This window comes from Neoarius graeffei, chromosome 22, assembly GCF_027579695.1.
Source record: "Neoarius graeffei isolate fNeoGra1 chromosome 22, fNeoGra1.pri, whole genome shotgun sequence".
In the NCBI taxonomy this organism is placed as follows: domain Eukaryota; kingdom Metazoa; phylum Chordata; class Actinopteri; order Siluriformes; family Ariidae; genus Neoarius; species Neoarius graeffei.
This window is the reverse complement of record NC_083590.1, coordinates 23325122-23340994: the sequence shown is the minus strand read 5'-3', so window position 1 is coordinate 23340994 and position 15873 is coordinate 23325122. Positions and strand designations below refer to the sequence as shown.

Here is a 15873-nt window from a genome sequence, read left to right as displayed (position 1 = left end):
ACCGATCGAGCAGCTCATCACTGCGAGGCATTGGACATGCATCAAATTTAGACACCATGTTGACTTTTCTATAGTCCACACAGAATCAGACTGACCTGTCAGTCTTGGGAACCAAGCCCACCGGATTGCTCCTCAATTACTCCCATATCAAGCATAGCCTTGAGTTCATCCTGAACTACGTTTTTCTTGTGCTCGGGGAGTCGATACAGGTGGCTGCGCACCACCACCGCTGAGGGAGTCTCAATGTGGTGCTTTATGAGGTCCGTGTGCTCCATGTGTCTGTGCTCTATGAGTTTCGATCTAGAAGCTGCACAATTTAGCCATCCTGTGGCATGATCATGCTCTTGAGGTGTAAGTGATGTTGGAATTAAGAGTGGTTTATCATTTATAGAGCACTATCAATCCAATTCTCTTGTTATAAGGACATACAGTATGTATCATGTTTAGTTTTTAAGAAAGATGGGGTTGGGTTGCGCTGTCAAGTTCAGCGTGTTCTTTATTGGCATGAACGTTTTAACAATTTTGTCAAAGCAACTATATAGTATAAAAATTATATAGACAGAGTAGTAATGAAGAAAGGAAAACATTAAGACAATAATAAAACACTAAACATCAATCAATCTTATTTGAATTAAACTGACGTATAACAGGCGGCACTGTCGCCTCACAGCAAGAAGATTCTGGGTTCGAGCCCAGTGTCCGACGCAGGTCTTTCTGTGTGGAGTTTGCATGTTCTCCCCGTGTCTGCATGGGTTTCCTTCAGGTGCTTCGGTTTCCCCCACAGTCCAAAGACATGCAGGTTAGGTTAATTGGTGGCTCTATATAATTCTTGGTTGGGGTGCAAGAGGTCCTGGGTTCAAGCCCCATATTAATCTGGCTTGAAAGACAAGAGACACACCATTTTGCAGCATCAAATAAAGTAATGTATTAAACAACTCAAATTTAACCAAAGAAACAGCATCACAAAAAATTCTCCAGAAGGCCACAGCTTTTAGACAGAAAATGACATTGGAGAGGAGCCAGCACGCAAGCAAGGGAAGAGAACTGCCATCTTTGAGACATGCAGGTTTTTATAGCCAGCCAAACAGGTGAAGCCAATACCCAGACTGAAAGGGAGAGACTAAATTTGGAATAGACCTAAGGAAAACACTCCCAAAAAGATAGAGAGAGACTATTCGTAAATAACCAAGGCATAAAAGCCGCTACCCAAAAGCAGGTAAACAAGGCAGGCTGGCAGAAAGGGGAAGGGGGTTGTCACATGGGACAATACCAGAGGTGGACAATAACGAAATACGTTTACTTGAGTACTGTACTTAAATACACTTTTTAAGTATCTGTACTTTACTTGAGTATTTTTTTTGGAAACTTATGACTTTAACTTCACTACATTTGAAAGGCAAATATTGTACTTTTCACTCCACTACATTTCTATCAAGGTCCTCATTACTCGTTACTATGAAGCAGCTTTGAAAGTGGATGTTTTTTCTTTTCTAAAACGTGATGATTTTTTCTCAGGTGACACTGAGACAGCCGGTCAGTAATCACTAGGGTCACATCACGTCTATAGACTGTATAAAATCAAGATCAATGATTTCTCAGCAGCTTTATTTGAACACGATCAGTTGATGGCAGAATGGAAGTAGGCGGTTCTTCTGGAGAATGCACGCACCCATGGCCATACCTAGAACCCATGTTTCAGTTTTCTGAAAGGATTAAAGATTCGTTTCATTTTAAATGTTTGCTTTGTTTGCCTAAAACGAACCACATCACGGCCTTCAAAAACTCGCCGTCCAACCTGCGGGAGCATATTGAGGTATATAAACGTTTTATTCCAAGAGAAAGCTTGCAACGAAGCTGTCTGTACTTTTAGAGCTAGCGATAACGCTGCAATAGCTATGCAGTCTGGTTCGTCAAATGACTTTCTATGGATTTGCCCGCCAAGTTGCCATCGCCTTGTCCACAGCTAACGTTAACACATAGCTAATTAACTTGGACACTGTTAGTTAGCATGTAAAAACAGAGTTACGCTAACATAAATAACATTAACTTACCTGAAGTCCTTTCAGAAATATGTTTTAGCATAATCTTGCCAAATAAACAGAATGTAGAAATATTTCTTTTATAGTAACGTTAGCTACCCAATATGATTTCGAGTTTGAAAAGAGTTTGCTAGCATGTCAGGTGGAGCTTCACTGACTAGCTAGCTTAATGTTAAACCACCATGATGGCACAGCATGCGTTCATTTTGTGAATTCACATTTCTGTCTTTGGTAACGGCGTTAGGTTTTGTAAGCATTGTGTCAATAATACAACAATCCGTTGACAGAAATGTACTTTTAATACTTAAGTATTTTTAAAAGCTAGTACTTCAGTACTTCAGTAAAAATTTGACTGGACAACTTTCACTTGTATCGGAGTAACATTTGACCAGTGGGATCTGTACTTTGACTTAAGTAATGAAGTTGGCTACTTTGTCCACCTCTGGCCTTTTGATACTCAGAAATGTGAGAAATTTTAACTTTTAGCTCACCTGGACCAAAGGTCCGGTGGGTTTATACCATGGGCTGCTGAGGTCAGTGTAAAGAGGTAGGGTTGGCTTCCTGCAGCAGAACTTGAAAAATGTGACAATATCTTGAAACATGGTCTATAGTTGGTATATAGGGCAGGGGATATAGGGGTACTTTGCCCACCTGTGGACAATACAAACTGTACATTTAGTGTACCACACTGTCCTGCGGGGCGGCACGGTGGTGTAGTGGTTAGCACTGTCGCCTCACAGCAAGAAGGTCCTGGGTTCGAGCCCCGGGGCCGGCGAGGGCCTTTCTGTGTGGAGTTTGCATGTTCTCCCCGTGTCCGCGTGGGTTTCCTCCGGGTGCTCCAGTTTCCCCCACAGTCCAAAGACATGCAGGTTAGGTTAACTGGTGACTCTAAATTGACCGTAGGTGTGAATGTGAGTGTGAATGGTTGTCTGTGTCTATGTGTCAGCCCTGTGATGACCTGGCGACTTGTCCAGGGTGTACCCCGCCTTTCGCCCGTAGTCAGCTGGGATAGGCTCCAGCTTGCCTGCGACCCTGTAGAAGGATAAAGCGGCTAGAGATAATGAGATGAAATGAGATGAGACACTGTCCTGCAGTGCTTATAACAAGCAGAGCGTTCCTCAAAAATCACGACACTGATATTAACCTAAAATTTTCTTTAGTTCAGGACCATCTGACACAGAAACTATTAAGGTTGAGAAACACAACCTTCTCATCAATTATGTAATAAGAATGCGGTGCAAAATATTACATTTGCTTAAATACACACACACGTACCTGTACTTACTGTTCAGCTGTGATTTTCTGGTTTATCTAGTCTGCAGTGCTCGACTGGCTTTATGTCATTTTTCCTCCACAAAAGGTGAACCATTGTGCTCAATAAACAAACAAACAAAAACACACTAAAATTGTGGTTACCATTGATTATTCTGTATAATTTATACTTTGATTGGACAATGTGTGATTAGTTTATCTACAGTTACTTTCTGCTTTAAAGGTATTTTGGAGAAAAATGATGATATAGTGAATAATCCACCTTGATCATGTTTGTTGCTGTGTCTCACGTGCGATTGGTTAATCACTACTGATGACATGGTACACATATAGGTTAGTGTGTGTATGACCGTATGAGGACCCCATTGAAAAGATGTTCATGGTGGCAATTTATGAGATTGTGAACTGTGCATATCCTAAATAAATATATTATCAAAATATTCAGATATGTATGTGGATCCAGGATTTTTTTTTTTTTTGTCTGTTCCCAACGTAGCTCAAAAAGTAGTTAACAAATTTGGATGAAATTTGGTGTACAGCTTTAGTATTATTTAAGGTTCAAGTGATTTGATTTTGATGTTGATAACATGTAGCTTGGTAAAAGTAGGCACTCTACTGAGTTCCCTTCCAGTTAATTATGAAAAGGTGAAGTGCAAGAGCTTGACTGTGTGGATGTGTGTTACAGCACCCCCAGCAGCACTGAGCTCTCATTGTGCTGGTGTGTGTTGATGGCTGAATGTGAAATAGGTTCTCCCTTTTTCAGGTGTGTTGTTTGTCCGCATTCTTGCAGGTTGTTGTTTCAAGGTGTCATAAAGCAGTGAAGTGTCTTTGCTCGACATTTCAGTCATGTGTTTTCAGATATGAAGCTCTCTGTGTGGTGCTGGTTGATTTTTTGGGGCTGGTTTGCTGTTGCCGACGATGACAAGGTACAAAATAAATACATTTTCAACTCTTCTTTCTTGTCATTTTGATTGAACTTTCCCAAAACTACATCTGTTTGTTTCAGGCAGTTAGAGAGAGTATTATTCACTTCTTGTGGCAGTAAATGGACCACATTTCCATGTTGTTATTTATTTAAGAATTGACAATTGCTGATGAAAACATATCAATATTTGACTGGGATAATTTGAGCTACAGGGTTGCCAGATTGTGGGAAAATCAAGTGTAAGTTCCTGTTCCTGTTTATCATTAGGAGTTACTCAAGTAAAATTTCTATGGCGCTCCGAAAGGTGATTTTTTTTTTTTTTTTTAAATCTTGTACTCACAAGTTGCGTCCTGGGTATGACGTTAAAAGGCATCCGGTAACAAGGCTATGAAAGGGGACCTTTGTAGCTCTGGGGAGTCTGGAGTCACCCCTTAGTCGTTATCTGCTCCCAGGTCTACTCCGGCCCAGAGTAGTAGTACCTGCAAGGGCCCCTGCTCAGGGTATGAGCGAAGGCGAATGGCAGATCCAATAAAGGAATCACTGTTGGTGAAGGCAGATCAGCTACGACCTCAGATGTCAACGGTTCTTTTGAGGCAGATGTACTTTCTGGGAAGAGAAATGGCAATTTCTTTAGTTTGCCTGAGGAAGAGAACTGGGGCCCTCACCTCGCAGCTGGGTTATACCAGCTACTTACCCTAGTATAATCATGAAATGAAAGCACAAAAGAGAAAACAGCCAAATGATGTAAAGGAGACTAGTAACACAGTTGCTAGTGTCTCGTCTGGTAGGAAATGTTATGTGATGTAGGTAACGTCCGACCGTCATCCAGCCACTGCTCATACCAAAACTCTGAAAATAGGCTCGTGGAATATACGTACTTTATACAAAGCAGGACAACTGGAGAATGTGAAGCAAGAATTCAGTAGACAAAAGCTTGATCTTTTAGGAATATGTGAAACAAGATGGACAGGAAATGGAAAAATTTCATCTGACAATGTTACTTTTCTTTACTCTGGAGGTGACTCTCATAACGGAGGTGTTGGCATCATGATGACAAATGAACTGGCTAAATCACTTACTGGATGCTGGACCATCTCAGACCGGGTAATGATGGTAAAACTGAATGGCAAGGGTGTTGATGTCAACATCATACAAGTTTATGCTCCAACCATTGACGCATCAGAAACTCAGATGGAAACATTCTATGAACAAGTTCAAATGGCAACAAAGACTTGCAATTCTCAGGATGTACAATTAGTAATGGGTGACTTTAATGCAAAAGTTGGTAATGGTAAAGAAGATGATGTCACTGGGATGTTTGGCCTTGGAGAAAGAAATGAAAGAGGAGAAGACCTAATTCAATTCTGCAAAGCAAATTCACTCTCAATCATGAACACTATGTTTCAACATCACAAACGCCACTTGTACACCTGGGTGAGCCCAGACCAGTCGGTAAGAAATCAAATTGACTATATTTGTATTAACAAGTGGTACAGAAACAATATCACTCAGTGCAAATCAAAACCTGGGGCCGACTGCAACAGTGATCATAACCTCATAACAGCTACTATGAAGTGTCGGCTCAAAAAGCTGCACACATCAAAAAAGGAACCAAAACTAGACTTCCAATTACTTACAAAACAACCAACAATAACTGCAGCATATAGAAGTGAAAAACCGTTTTGCTCTTTTGACTGTTGAGAATGAAACATCAAACGAAAACGAATGGAATGACCTACAAACTATTCTCACTGAAAGTGCAGCAAAAGTTTTACCAAAACAAGAAAGTAATCGAAAACAAAAATGGATGAACGAACACATACTTGCAATGATAGAGCAACGGAGGAAATATAAAAACAAAAACTCGGCAGAATACAAAGAATTAAATAAAATTTGCCGAGAATGCAGAAAAGCAAAAGAGAAATTGATTGATGATCAGTGCAAAGAGCTAGAAGACCTTGAGAAAAAGAACATACAAATGATGTACACAGTTATCAAAACAATGTCCAACAAACGCCAAGTTCCCGCAAATACAGCCTTGAAAGAAAAAAATGGGAATGTGATCTTTGAACAATCAGACATCGAGAAACGATGGGTAGAATACATCAAAGAGCTTTTTTGATGACCACAGACCTGAGAATGTTGATATGGTACAAGAAGATGATGATGCTAACGAATCAGGGAAAATATTAGAATCAGAAGTTGAAGAGGCCTTACGGAAAATGAAAAATGGCAAAGCACCAGGTAATGACAAAGTTCTGAAAGAAATGATCACTGCTTGTGAAGACTTTGGCATCAAGAAAATCTGTGCTCTCCTAAACAAGATTTACGATAATGGACATATTCCCAATCAAATGAGAGAATCAGTTTTTATAGCAATCCCCCAAAAAGGAGACCCACTCAACTGTGCTAATTACAGATTAATTAGCCTAATGAGTCATATCACAAAAATTATGCTTAGAATAATAATGAATCGAGTAAGAAACACGCTCCAACCAGAAATAGCATGGGAACAATTTGGATTTCGTAAGAACAAAGGAACTCGGAACGCCATCTTTGTCATGCACATGTTAACAGAAAGAGCCACTGAAATGCAAAAAGATATCTACTGCGCATTTATAGACCACGAGAAGGCATTTGATAAAGTAAAACATGAATTTATCATGGAAGATTTGAAAGCACTACATATTGACTACAAAGACAGAAGAATATTGAAAAACTTATACTGGCACCAGACTGCTGTCATGTCAATTAAGTGACTGGGCTCCTATCAAAAGAGGTGTCAGACAAGGATGTGTCATGTCATCTGATCTTTTCTCATTGTACTCTGAGATCATTATGAGGAAAAGAACAGAAGAGGGTGCAATCAAGATAAATGGTGTTCCGGTAAAGAATGTCAGATATGCAGATGATACAGTACTTTTAACTGAAGACAAGGACAGTCTTGAAAGAATGTTAAATCATCTGAAAGTGAAAAAAGAGGACTGTTTATAAATAAAAAGAAGACCAAAACTATGGTATTCTCTTCAAATACTGAAAACCCAAAGTGTGAAATCATTCTAGATGGACAAAAACCACAACAGACGGAGTCCTTTGAATACCTGGGATGCATGCTTACCCATGATGGTAGAAGCACAGTGGAAATTAGAAGACGTATCGCCATGGCAAAGCAAGCATTCATGGAAAAAAGGAATATCTTTACAAATAAAACCCTCCCAACCAAATCAAAGAAACGGTTCTTAAAGTGTTATGTCTGGTCTGTATTGTTATATGGATGCAAATCCTGGACTATGAGCGCGGCAGTAAAGAACCAGTTAGAAGCTGCAGAAATGTGGTTTTATAGGTGCATGATGAAAATATCATGGATAGATCAGAAAACCAACGAAGAGATTTTGCAAATGGTCCAGAAGAAAAAGTGCCTGTTGAGAACTATCCTTCAGAGACAACTTAGATTTATGGGCCATATTGTCACCAACTGGAACGACTGTGTATCGAAGGACGTATAGAAGGTAAAAGAAAGAGAGGCAGACCTAGGAAAGCCTTCACAGACGACCTGACGTTGGCGGCAGGAAAGAAGATCATTGACCTGCTGCACTTGGCTGCTGATCGTAGTGCTTTCAGATTAGTGGTCGCCAACGTCAGATGCTGACATGGCACTTTACGATGACGACTCACAAGTTATTAAAGATAATAACTTGTGATTATCTTTTACAGTATTACATTATAACTTGTTAGGATATAAAAATATCTTTCAGGACCTTAGGGCCTCCGTAGAATTCTTTATTTGACATCTACTTCTTTTCAACCAACAGGGAATGGGCTCGTGAACCAGTTCCATTAAGGTTTCTTTGAACCTTGGTGCCAGCTAGTGACCCAGCCCACATTTTCAACAGTTTTGAATGGAATTTTTGTAATCAGGGAAGCATCATGAACAGAGAGTGTTGCACAATTCACAATGGAAGTAAACAATAGTAGCAAGATGGCAGAGCACAATGATTACCTGCGAGCTTTTGTTCAGTTATTGCAGATATTTGTTTTCAGTCCATTTTTTCTTCTGAAGATGTATCCTTGTCCACTGCATTCTCCATTGCTGCACGGCACTTCTTCTCCAAACTCATGACACACCCACTGATGTCATCACGGTTCACACTGGAGAAACCAGCTATATATTGGTTCCTGCTGGGAACCAACTTTCCAGGTTCTGAACCAATTTATTTTTGGTCAGAATGCTCTGAACGGTTCAAAATTTGGTGCATGAACAAGAACAGAACCCATTCCCTTTTGATGGAAAAAGGGGTAACAATGGCTTTTGTTAACTTTTTTTTTAAAATACTATGTCACCATGCACATGCAGAAAAGAAAATGAGTGCAAGTAAGGAATTAAAAACTTAAGGGTGTGCTGTTGGAGAAAAATAATCAACAGTGAGGTTGTTTGATGCTGGCTGACACAAAGCAGGGTGACTGTTACCTCATTGAAGTTATTATACATTTATAATAACTGGGGTGGCACAGTGGTGCAATGCTTAGCACTGTCGCCTCACAGCAAGAAGGTTCCGGATTTGAACCCCATGGCAGACAGGGGCCATTCTGTGTAGAGTTTGCATGTTCTCCCTGTGGTTGCGTGGGTGTGCTCCGGTTTCCCCCACAGTTCAAAAACATGCAGATTAGGTACAATGGGGCCACTGTAATTGGCACAAGCTATATTGGTTTCCCAGCCAGAAGGTATGTCCATATATAGCTCACTATTTTGCCATGGGGAAAACTTTAACCGGGTGGAAAACGTACTGACTCTTACAAAGCACTGACACTGGAGGCTTCTAAGATAAATTTTAAATCAATGTCTCCTTATCGAAAATTTAATCATATGAGCAATTATGTGGTTATCTATGTGAAATAGTCCGTTTTTAATCAGATTTTTATTAGCTATTGATTATATGGAGCTTCTGAACATACAAAACCCTGCATCAGCTGTTACCATAGAAACAATAATGTATTAAAACATTAATATATATCTGTAATTTCCCTCACAGCTGTAGCTACTGTCAGAGCAACTGTTATAAGAAATAATCTCTCAAAATCAGCACTGTAGTACAATGCCACATATTATGTTACAAAAAGTCAGATTGAGAAGGTTAATCCCAAGTCCAGCCAGACATCATTTCAGACCTGAAAATGTCACACTAAAAAAATACAGTATGTTATGATTTCTGTTTCACATTACGTTTTAGGTACAATCAAGTTCATTGACCAAAAATAGACTTTGTTGTTGAAACAGGTGTGTGTAACTCATCTCATCTCATCTCATCTCATTATCTCTAGCTGCTTTATCCTGTTCTACAGGATCGCAGGCAAGCTGGAGCCTATCCCAGCTGACTACGGGCGAAAGGCGGGGTACACCCTGGACAAGTCGCCAGGTCATCACAGGGCCGACACATAGACACAGACAACCCTTCACACTCACATTCACACCTACGGTCAATTTAGAGTCACCAGTTAACCTAACCTGCATGTCTTTGGACTGTGGGGGAAACCGGAGGACCCGGAGGAAACCCATGCAGACACAGGGAGAACATGCAAACTCCGCACAGAAAGGCCCTCGCCGGCCACGGGGCTCAAACCCGGACCTTCTTGCTGTGAGGCGACAGTGCTAACCACTACACCACCGTGCCGCCCCGTGTGTAACTCAAAAGATATATATTTTTTCCCTGACCTTGCCTTCTCATCTCTATCAGATCAATCCTATTATTACTGAGGAGCAGTTGCTGTGGGTGGGCGGAGAGGCTGGGGAGGTGCACACATACCGTATTCCCCTGTTAAGCTTCACCCCTCGTGGATATTTGGTGGCGTTTGCAGAGGCTCGAAAGACATCCTCAAAAGACATGGAGGCCAAATTTATAGCCATGCGACGCTCAACAGACAAAGGTGTGTTAGATTTACTCAGTACGGCTTCTGTTGCATATACAGAGCGACTGTCCTGCATTAATCACCTCTTTTACTCTAGGAGCTACATGGTCTCCGACTACCTTCATAGTGGATGATGGGATTCACACTGATGGCACAAACTTAGGCTCTGTCGTTGTGGATGAAGAAACAGGATCCCTGATGCTGATCTACTCTCTGTGCTTTTACCACTATCAGTGCAGCCCTTCTAGCACCATGTTAGTGGAGAGTCTGGATGATGGTCTGACCTGGAGCGCTCCTCGCAATCTCTCTGACCAACTCGGGGTCAAGAGCTTCATCCCAGGGCCAGGATTTGGCATTCAGGTCTATTTTTTGGATGGTTTCATGTCAGTGTTTATCTCTTTATATTCTTTACAGACAAAAACGTGTATGAATGAAAAGCCTCTGTTTTTTGAATGAACACCAACAGAAGCAGCATCCACCTGCGAAGGGGCGTTTGGTGGTATGTGGTCACGGCGCCACCAAGGGCGACGGGGCTTTCTGTATCCTGAGCGATGATCACGGGTGCACATGGAGGAACGGAGGATCGCTGAAGAGCATCCCTTATAACCAGCCCAAACAGAGCCAGGACTTTCACCCTAATGAGTGTCAGGTAATCAACAAAGAATTTGTAACTTGTGATCTCGATATACCCAAAGACTTACAGCAATCATGACATCCCTAGTAGAATGGATTCAACAGGAAAAAAGCACCTTTGTTATATGGCCATTGTGTTACTCAGAGAACGCTATCCGTAAACTGATTCTTTGTTCAGCTGAAATGTCCTTGCTTCCTTGTGGAAGTGAACAACAGAATTATATTCATATTCGAAAGACTTCAAGCTATTTATTCAAACTCTGGTTATGTTATGATTTGTGAGTTGCTATACACTGACTTGACTGCCAGTTCCTGAATTAAATTTTAGTTTGTTTTTTTGTCTGGTGCTCCCAGAAAAAGGATTTTTGACCCAAGTTCCTCTAATAATCTCACTGTTTCTTAACCTATTTCCTCTATGCACTGTTGACCAGAGGATGATAGGTTCCCTATTCTTCAGTCTTGCTTCCACTTGAGCCTTCTTCTTTATTTTCTTCTGGAGCTGTTTTGTGCCACTCTGACTTATTCTTACATGTCAAGAAACTACATTCTGATTTCTCTAAAATTAAGTTCTGATTGGTAGCACGAACAAAAAGCATTCGCCCTGTCCCCAATGAGCTATCCATGGCCAGGAGTAAAATTTGCTATGTTCTCTGGGTGGGAGGGTCAGTATCTCTTTCTCCTGTCAATGACCGAGACACACTCACCAATCGTGGGCATTTGTGAGCTCATGTATGTGGAAGAGGGTAAATAGCACCTCCATCTGAGCGTGTTTTGTTGCCCTTTGAAACAGTTTAAAGAAAAAAGTGTTTGGCTGGCTTCACATACTTTGGACAAAGCACATGATAGCCTTTGCCACCCTGGTTGTTAGTTATTGTATGTCTTCTTTTCTATCACTCTGTCGTTGATTTTACCCACAGCCGGTGGAGCTCCAGGACGGCAGCATTGCAATTAACGTGCGAAACCAGAACCGCTACCACTGCCTCTGCAGGATAGTGGTGCGGAGCCTGGATGGAGGAGAGACTCTGCCTGTGGAGGAGCTGACATTTGACCACACGCTGGTGGATCCTGTGGTGGCAGCTGGAGCTCTGCAGAAGGAAGGACTGTTGTTCTTCAGCAACCCAGCCAGCACCCAGAAGAGTGAGTGAGGAGGGTTTGGAATGTTATTGGACAGTTATATGGCAAAGGGTCCACTTGATGTTGCTTCTTTGATACACCTGTTCAAGGTCAAGCTGTATTAGAGTGTAATAATGAGGTGTGCAAGGAAAACCTGTCGTTGTACACAACTGCGATTAGGAAATTGGGAAATTAAGTAAAAATTGCAATCTTTTCTGTATCATTGAGCGAGATTGATTAAAGATTTAAAAGTATAGCGCAACATACAATCAGTTACATACATCAAGATGGGTATTGGCCTGGTAAAATGAGTGTCCATTAAAAAAATCAAAAGTGTAGAATGTCCTGGATGATTTTCCAACATGATATTTCCAAATTGATACTTATTTAAACAGTTACGAATTCATGCAGGTGTAACATTAACCATTTCAGATCAATATATGATGAAAAGGTCAAAAAAGGAAGTTGTGTATCAAACCTTGTGACATCATAGTCCAAATACTTCTGAATAACGTGGTATAAGGGAAGCCATTGCCTAAAGGTTAGAGAAGCGGCTTTGGGACCAAAAGGTCGCTGGTTTGATTCCCTGGACCAGTAGGAATGGCTGAAGTGCCCTTGAGCAAGGCACCTAACCCCCAACTGCTCCCCAGGCTGCCCACTGCTGTCGGTATGTCATGGTATGTTGTACATCGCTCTGGATAAGAGCATCTGCTAAATGCCTGTAATGTACTGTAATGTAATGTATATGAGAGGATGGACACCTTTTCAGAGAAAAACATTGTCTTATGCTCTTCTGTTGCTTCTTTCCATCAGGGGTGAATCTGACTCTGCGCTGGTCTCTGACTGATGGTAACTCATGGGAAAAGAAGACTCTTCAGATCTGGGAAGGGCCAAGTGGTTATTCCTGTTTAACATCTCTCAAAGATGACAAGGAACACATCTTTGTCATCTATGAAAAAGGCCATAAAGACTATTACGAGACCATTTCTTTAGCAAAAATCAGTCTATATGGTGGCCTGTAGAAGAAATAACTTTCTGCACAGCTATAGAACCCAACAAAACAAGCATGTGAATGTAGTGAATTGCTCATGAAGCATTTCTGAAATAATTCAGGCCTTGAACTGGCTTAGGGGTTAATTTACTAATGATGCAGATCACACTTCTAATTTGTCACTGTCATAAGATTTCTCATCTATAAGAGTCCCACAGAGTGACGGACTACATGTGCTTCATTACTGCTTTGGTACTTCTCTGCAAACTCCTTCCAATCACCCAAAAGTCCTTGACAACTCAATTGCTTTGGTTATCGATGATAGACAAGATTTGACATGTTGTATTCTATTATTTTTAGTATTTTGTCATCACCTTCTGAAATTCAGTGTCAATTTTATTGTCATACTATTTCAATATTGTCAAGCCTTCGCACACGCTCGAGCCTGGCGCTGCTGAGCAACCACGTGTGTCCTCACACACGGAGCACATTGTGCGTGCTTGGGACCCATTCATCATTGCTCACCCCTGTCGCTGGTTTGGAGCACAATCAGCGCACTCTTAATAGGAAGCTGTTTGCACACACAGCCCAAAGTATTGCATCTGTTTTCTATGTTCGGCTTTGTTCCTAGCCATGTTTAAGTACTCTGTTTTATGAGTCTGGTTTATGTTCTGTTTATGACTCCGTTTCAGTTTCATTTGTCTAAGTTTCGTTACTTTGACCTTGCCTCACATTTGTAAATCACACACCTGTTAATAAACATCTTCCCTGTACTAACGCCTGTCTCAACACTGCATACCTGACAAATATAGATCCCACCCCAAAAATCATCTGAAACTGAGGCATGAAACGTGACAAATCAGCGGTGAGGGAATGACAGGAACTAACTTGTTTCTCAGACGTTTCACAACATTAAACCTAACTACTAATTATCAGGGTGCAGGCACTTACGCATGCAAATGCAGGGGAGAATGGTTACATTGCAAACTTATAATCAAATCCAAAACAGCAACCTGAAGACATAGTCAGGGACGGGCAAGGGTCGGTTGATTCACAAACAGAATGTCAAAGGCCAGGCAAGTAATCGTAGCTGGAAATAAACAAAGTCAAAAACACTAGAAGTCAGGCAGAAAGTAAGACGGTTCAGTATGATCAGGCACGGGGACACAGAACGATACTTCACGGTAAGTGTTTGTGAATGCTGGGCTTATATAGGGAAGTAATTACGGGGAAATGGGAAACAGGTGTACTTCCTAGAATTCCGGAGATGAGGGGCGCTGTGGTGCTTGGGAAGTGTAGTCTGGAGCGGCCATGTTTGGAGGCTGCTCCGAACTCAGATCTTCAGTGCTACTGCTGACATTAATCGAATCTAACAGTTGTAATTGCTGGCAAATTGCTGTGGTGTACGTGGAATAACCCACTCCAGACCATGCTTTTATATGAATATAATGCATTTTGAGGAGTTACAGTAGCAGCACTCCATTTGCATGTTGTGCCACATCACACCCCCCATGGTAGCCATTATTTTTGTATCACAGCATGTCTTGTTTTTATTCCTTACATAACACTTACAGTGATCAATATTTTAAAAATATAGCCTTGAAAATGCATTTAATGTGTACTTGAAGAGGATTCAAATTGAACAAGTGTTGCCAGGCAAAACAAACCTTGCCTGGCAGCACTTATTTTATACCTATATGTTGATAATGGTAATATTTCTCAATCATCAGCTGTCAGGTTATAGTCCTATGAAAATCCATGACCTTGAGTTTGACATTTCAGAGTCATTCAAGGTCAAAGGTCATGGTGGCAACTGAAAGCCCATATGGGACTTCCTATAACTATCAACCGTTTTCAAGTTATAGCCCTCTGAAAATCCGTGACCTTGAGTTTGACCTTTCAGGCTCACTCAAGGTCAAAGATCATGGTGCCAAATTAAAGGCCATATGGGAGTTCCTATATGCTCATAACAGTAAACGTCTGTCTATCGCCAACCGTTTTTGAATTATAATGGAAAATGTTATTTTGACTGATGACCTTGACCCCCCTGACATTTAACCCCCAACCGTTACAGAGACTGTCCAAGCAACCCCATCATGCAGCATAAGGTTGGAAGCAGAATTGAAAGATGCACATTTTGGTTTTGGTTTGAAGTCAAAATGATGAATCTGAAGAAAAAGTTATCGCAAAAAAAAAAAGATTTTGACCTGAACAGTGACCTTGACCTGATTACCCCCAATCAGTGTACTACACAATGATCAACAATAAACTGCTTAAATAAAATATACAGTCGGGAGATGATTAAAAGGCTCTATAGACATCACAGGATATCTAAAGTGTTTCGGTGAAGGGAAAATATGAGCATCATGTTTTCAGATTAATTTTCGTCTACAGACCCATTTTACATTTACAACATACCTCTGTTCTAGTGTCTAACTCTCTGTCTACTTAAAACATTTGATGGTAAAGTGACTTGTTGGTTCAACATCGGTTTCCTGTCACGTTCTCTCATGCTTCCCACAGAAACAACCACTACTACTTCTTCCACAAAGCACAGTTCAGCTATTCTGTTCAGTCCTGCTGAAACACCAAAAATACATCTCAATATTCACATATCTTTAAGACTCTACGTTAATGCACCATGCATGCAGACAAGAATATGATTATTTAAGTTGATTAGGCGTATAAAGGGTGCTTTTGTCTTGCAGTCTGTCTCTTGAATGACTTTGTGGTTGATGCTGCTGCAAGCCCAGACTCTGGTGCACCTCTTTGCTCTGTTGTGCATATATTTTTGTCTCGTAGCTGTAATGGTTCTCTTGGATTGGGGCAATGAGGAACACAGACACAGGTGTAACAGTTCAAGGTGCACTTTATTTTTGCACTTTCACGTTTCAGTGTGATTACTAAGACAGAAACACACAGACACCACATACGTTAGGGGAACACAGCTATCTCTCTCTCTCTCTCTCTCTCTCTCTCTCTCTCTCTCTCTCGTT

At 41.1% G+C, this 15873-nt stretch overlaps 1 protein-coding gene across 1 annotated transcript; it reads left to right on the top strand.

The window, feature by feature from the left end:
* The first annotated feature begins 3992 nt into the window (after nucleotides 1–3992).
* On the top strand, nucleotides 3993–13654 carry LOC132870784 (sialidase-1-like). The gene is made up of 7 exons (XM_060904646.1): nucleotides 3993–4074; nucleotides 4170–4237; nucleotides 9969–10158; nucleotides 10238–10500; nucleotides 10607–10789; nucleotides 11691–11910; nucleotides 12700–13654. The coding sequence occupies exons 2-7, from the start codon at nucleotides 4172–4174 to the stop codon at nucleotides 12906–12908; spliced, it is 1131 nt and encodes a 376-aa protein (XP_060760629.1). The 5' UTR covers nucleotides 3993–4074; nucleotides 4170–4171; the 3' UTR covers nucleotides 12909–13654.
* The last annotated feature ends 2219 nt before the right edge of the window (nucleotides 13655–15873 follow it).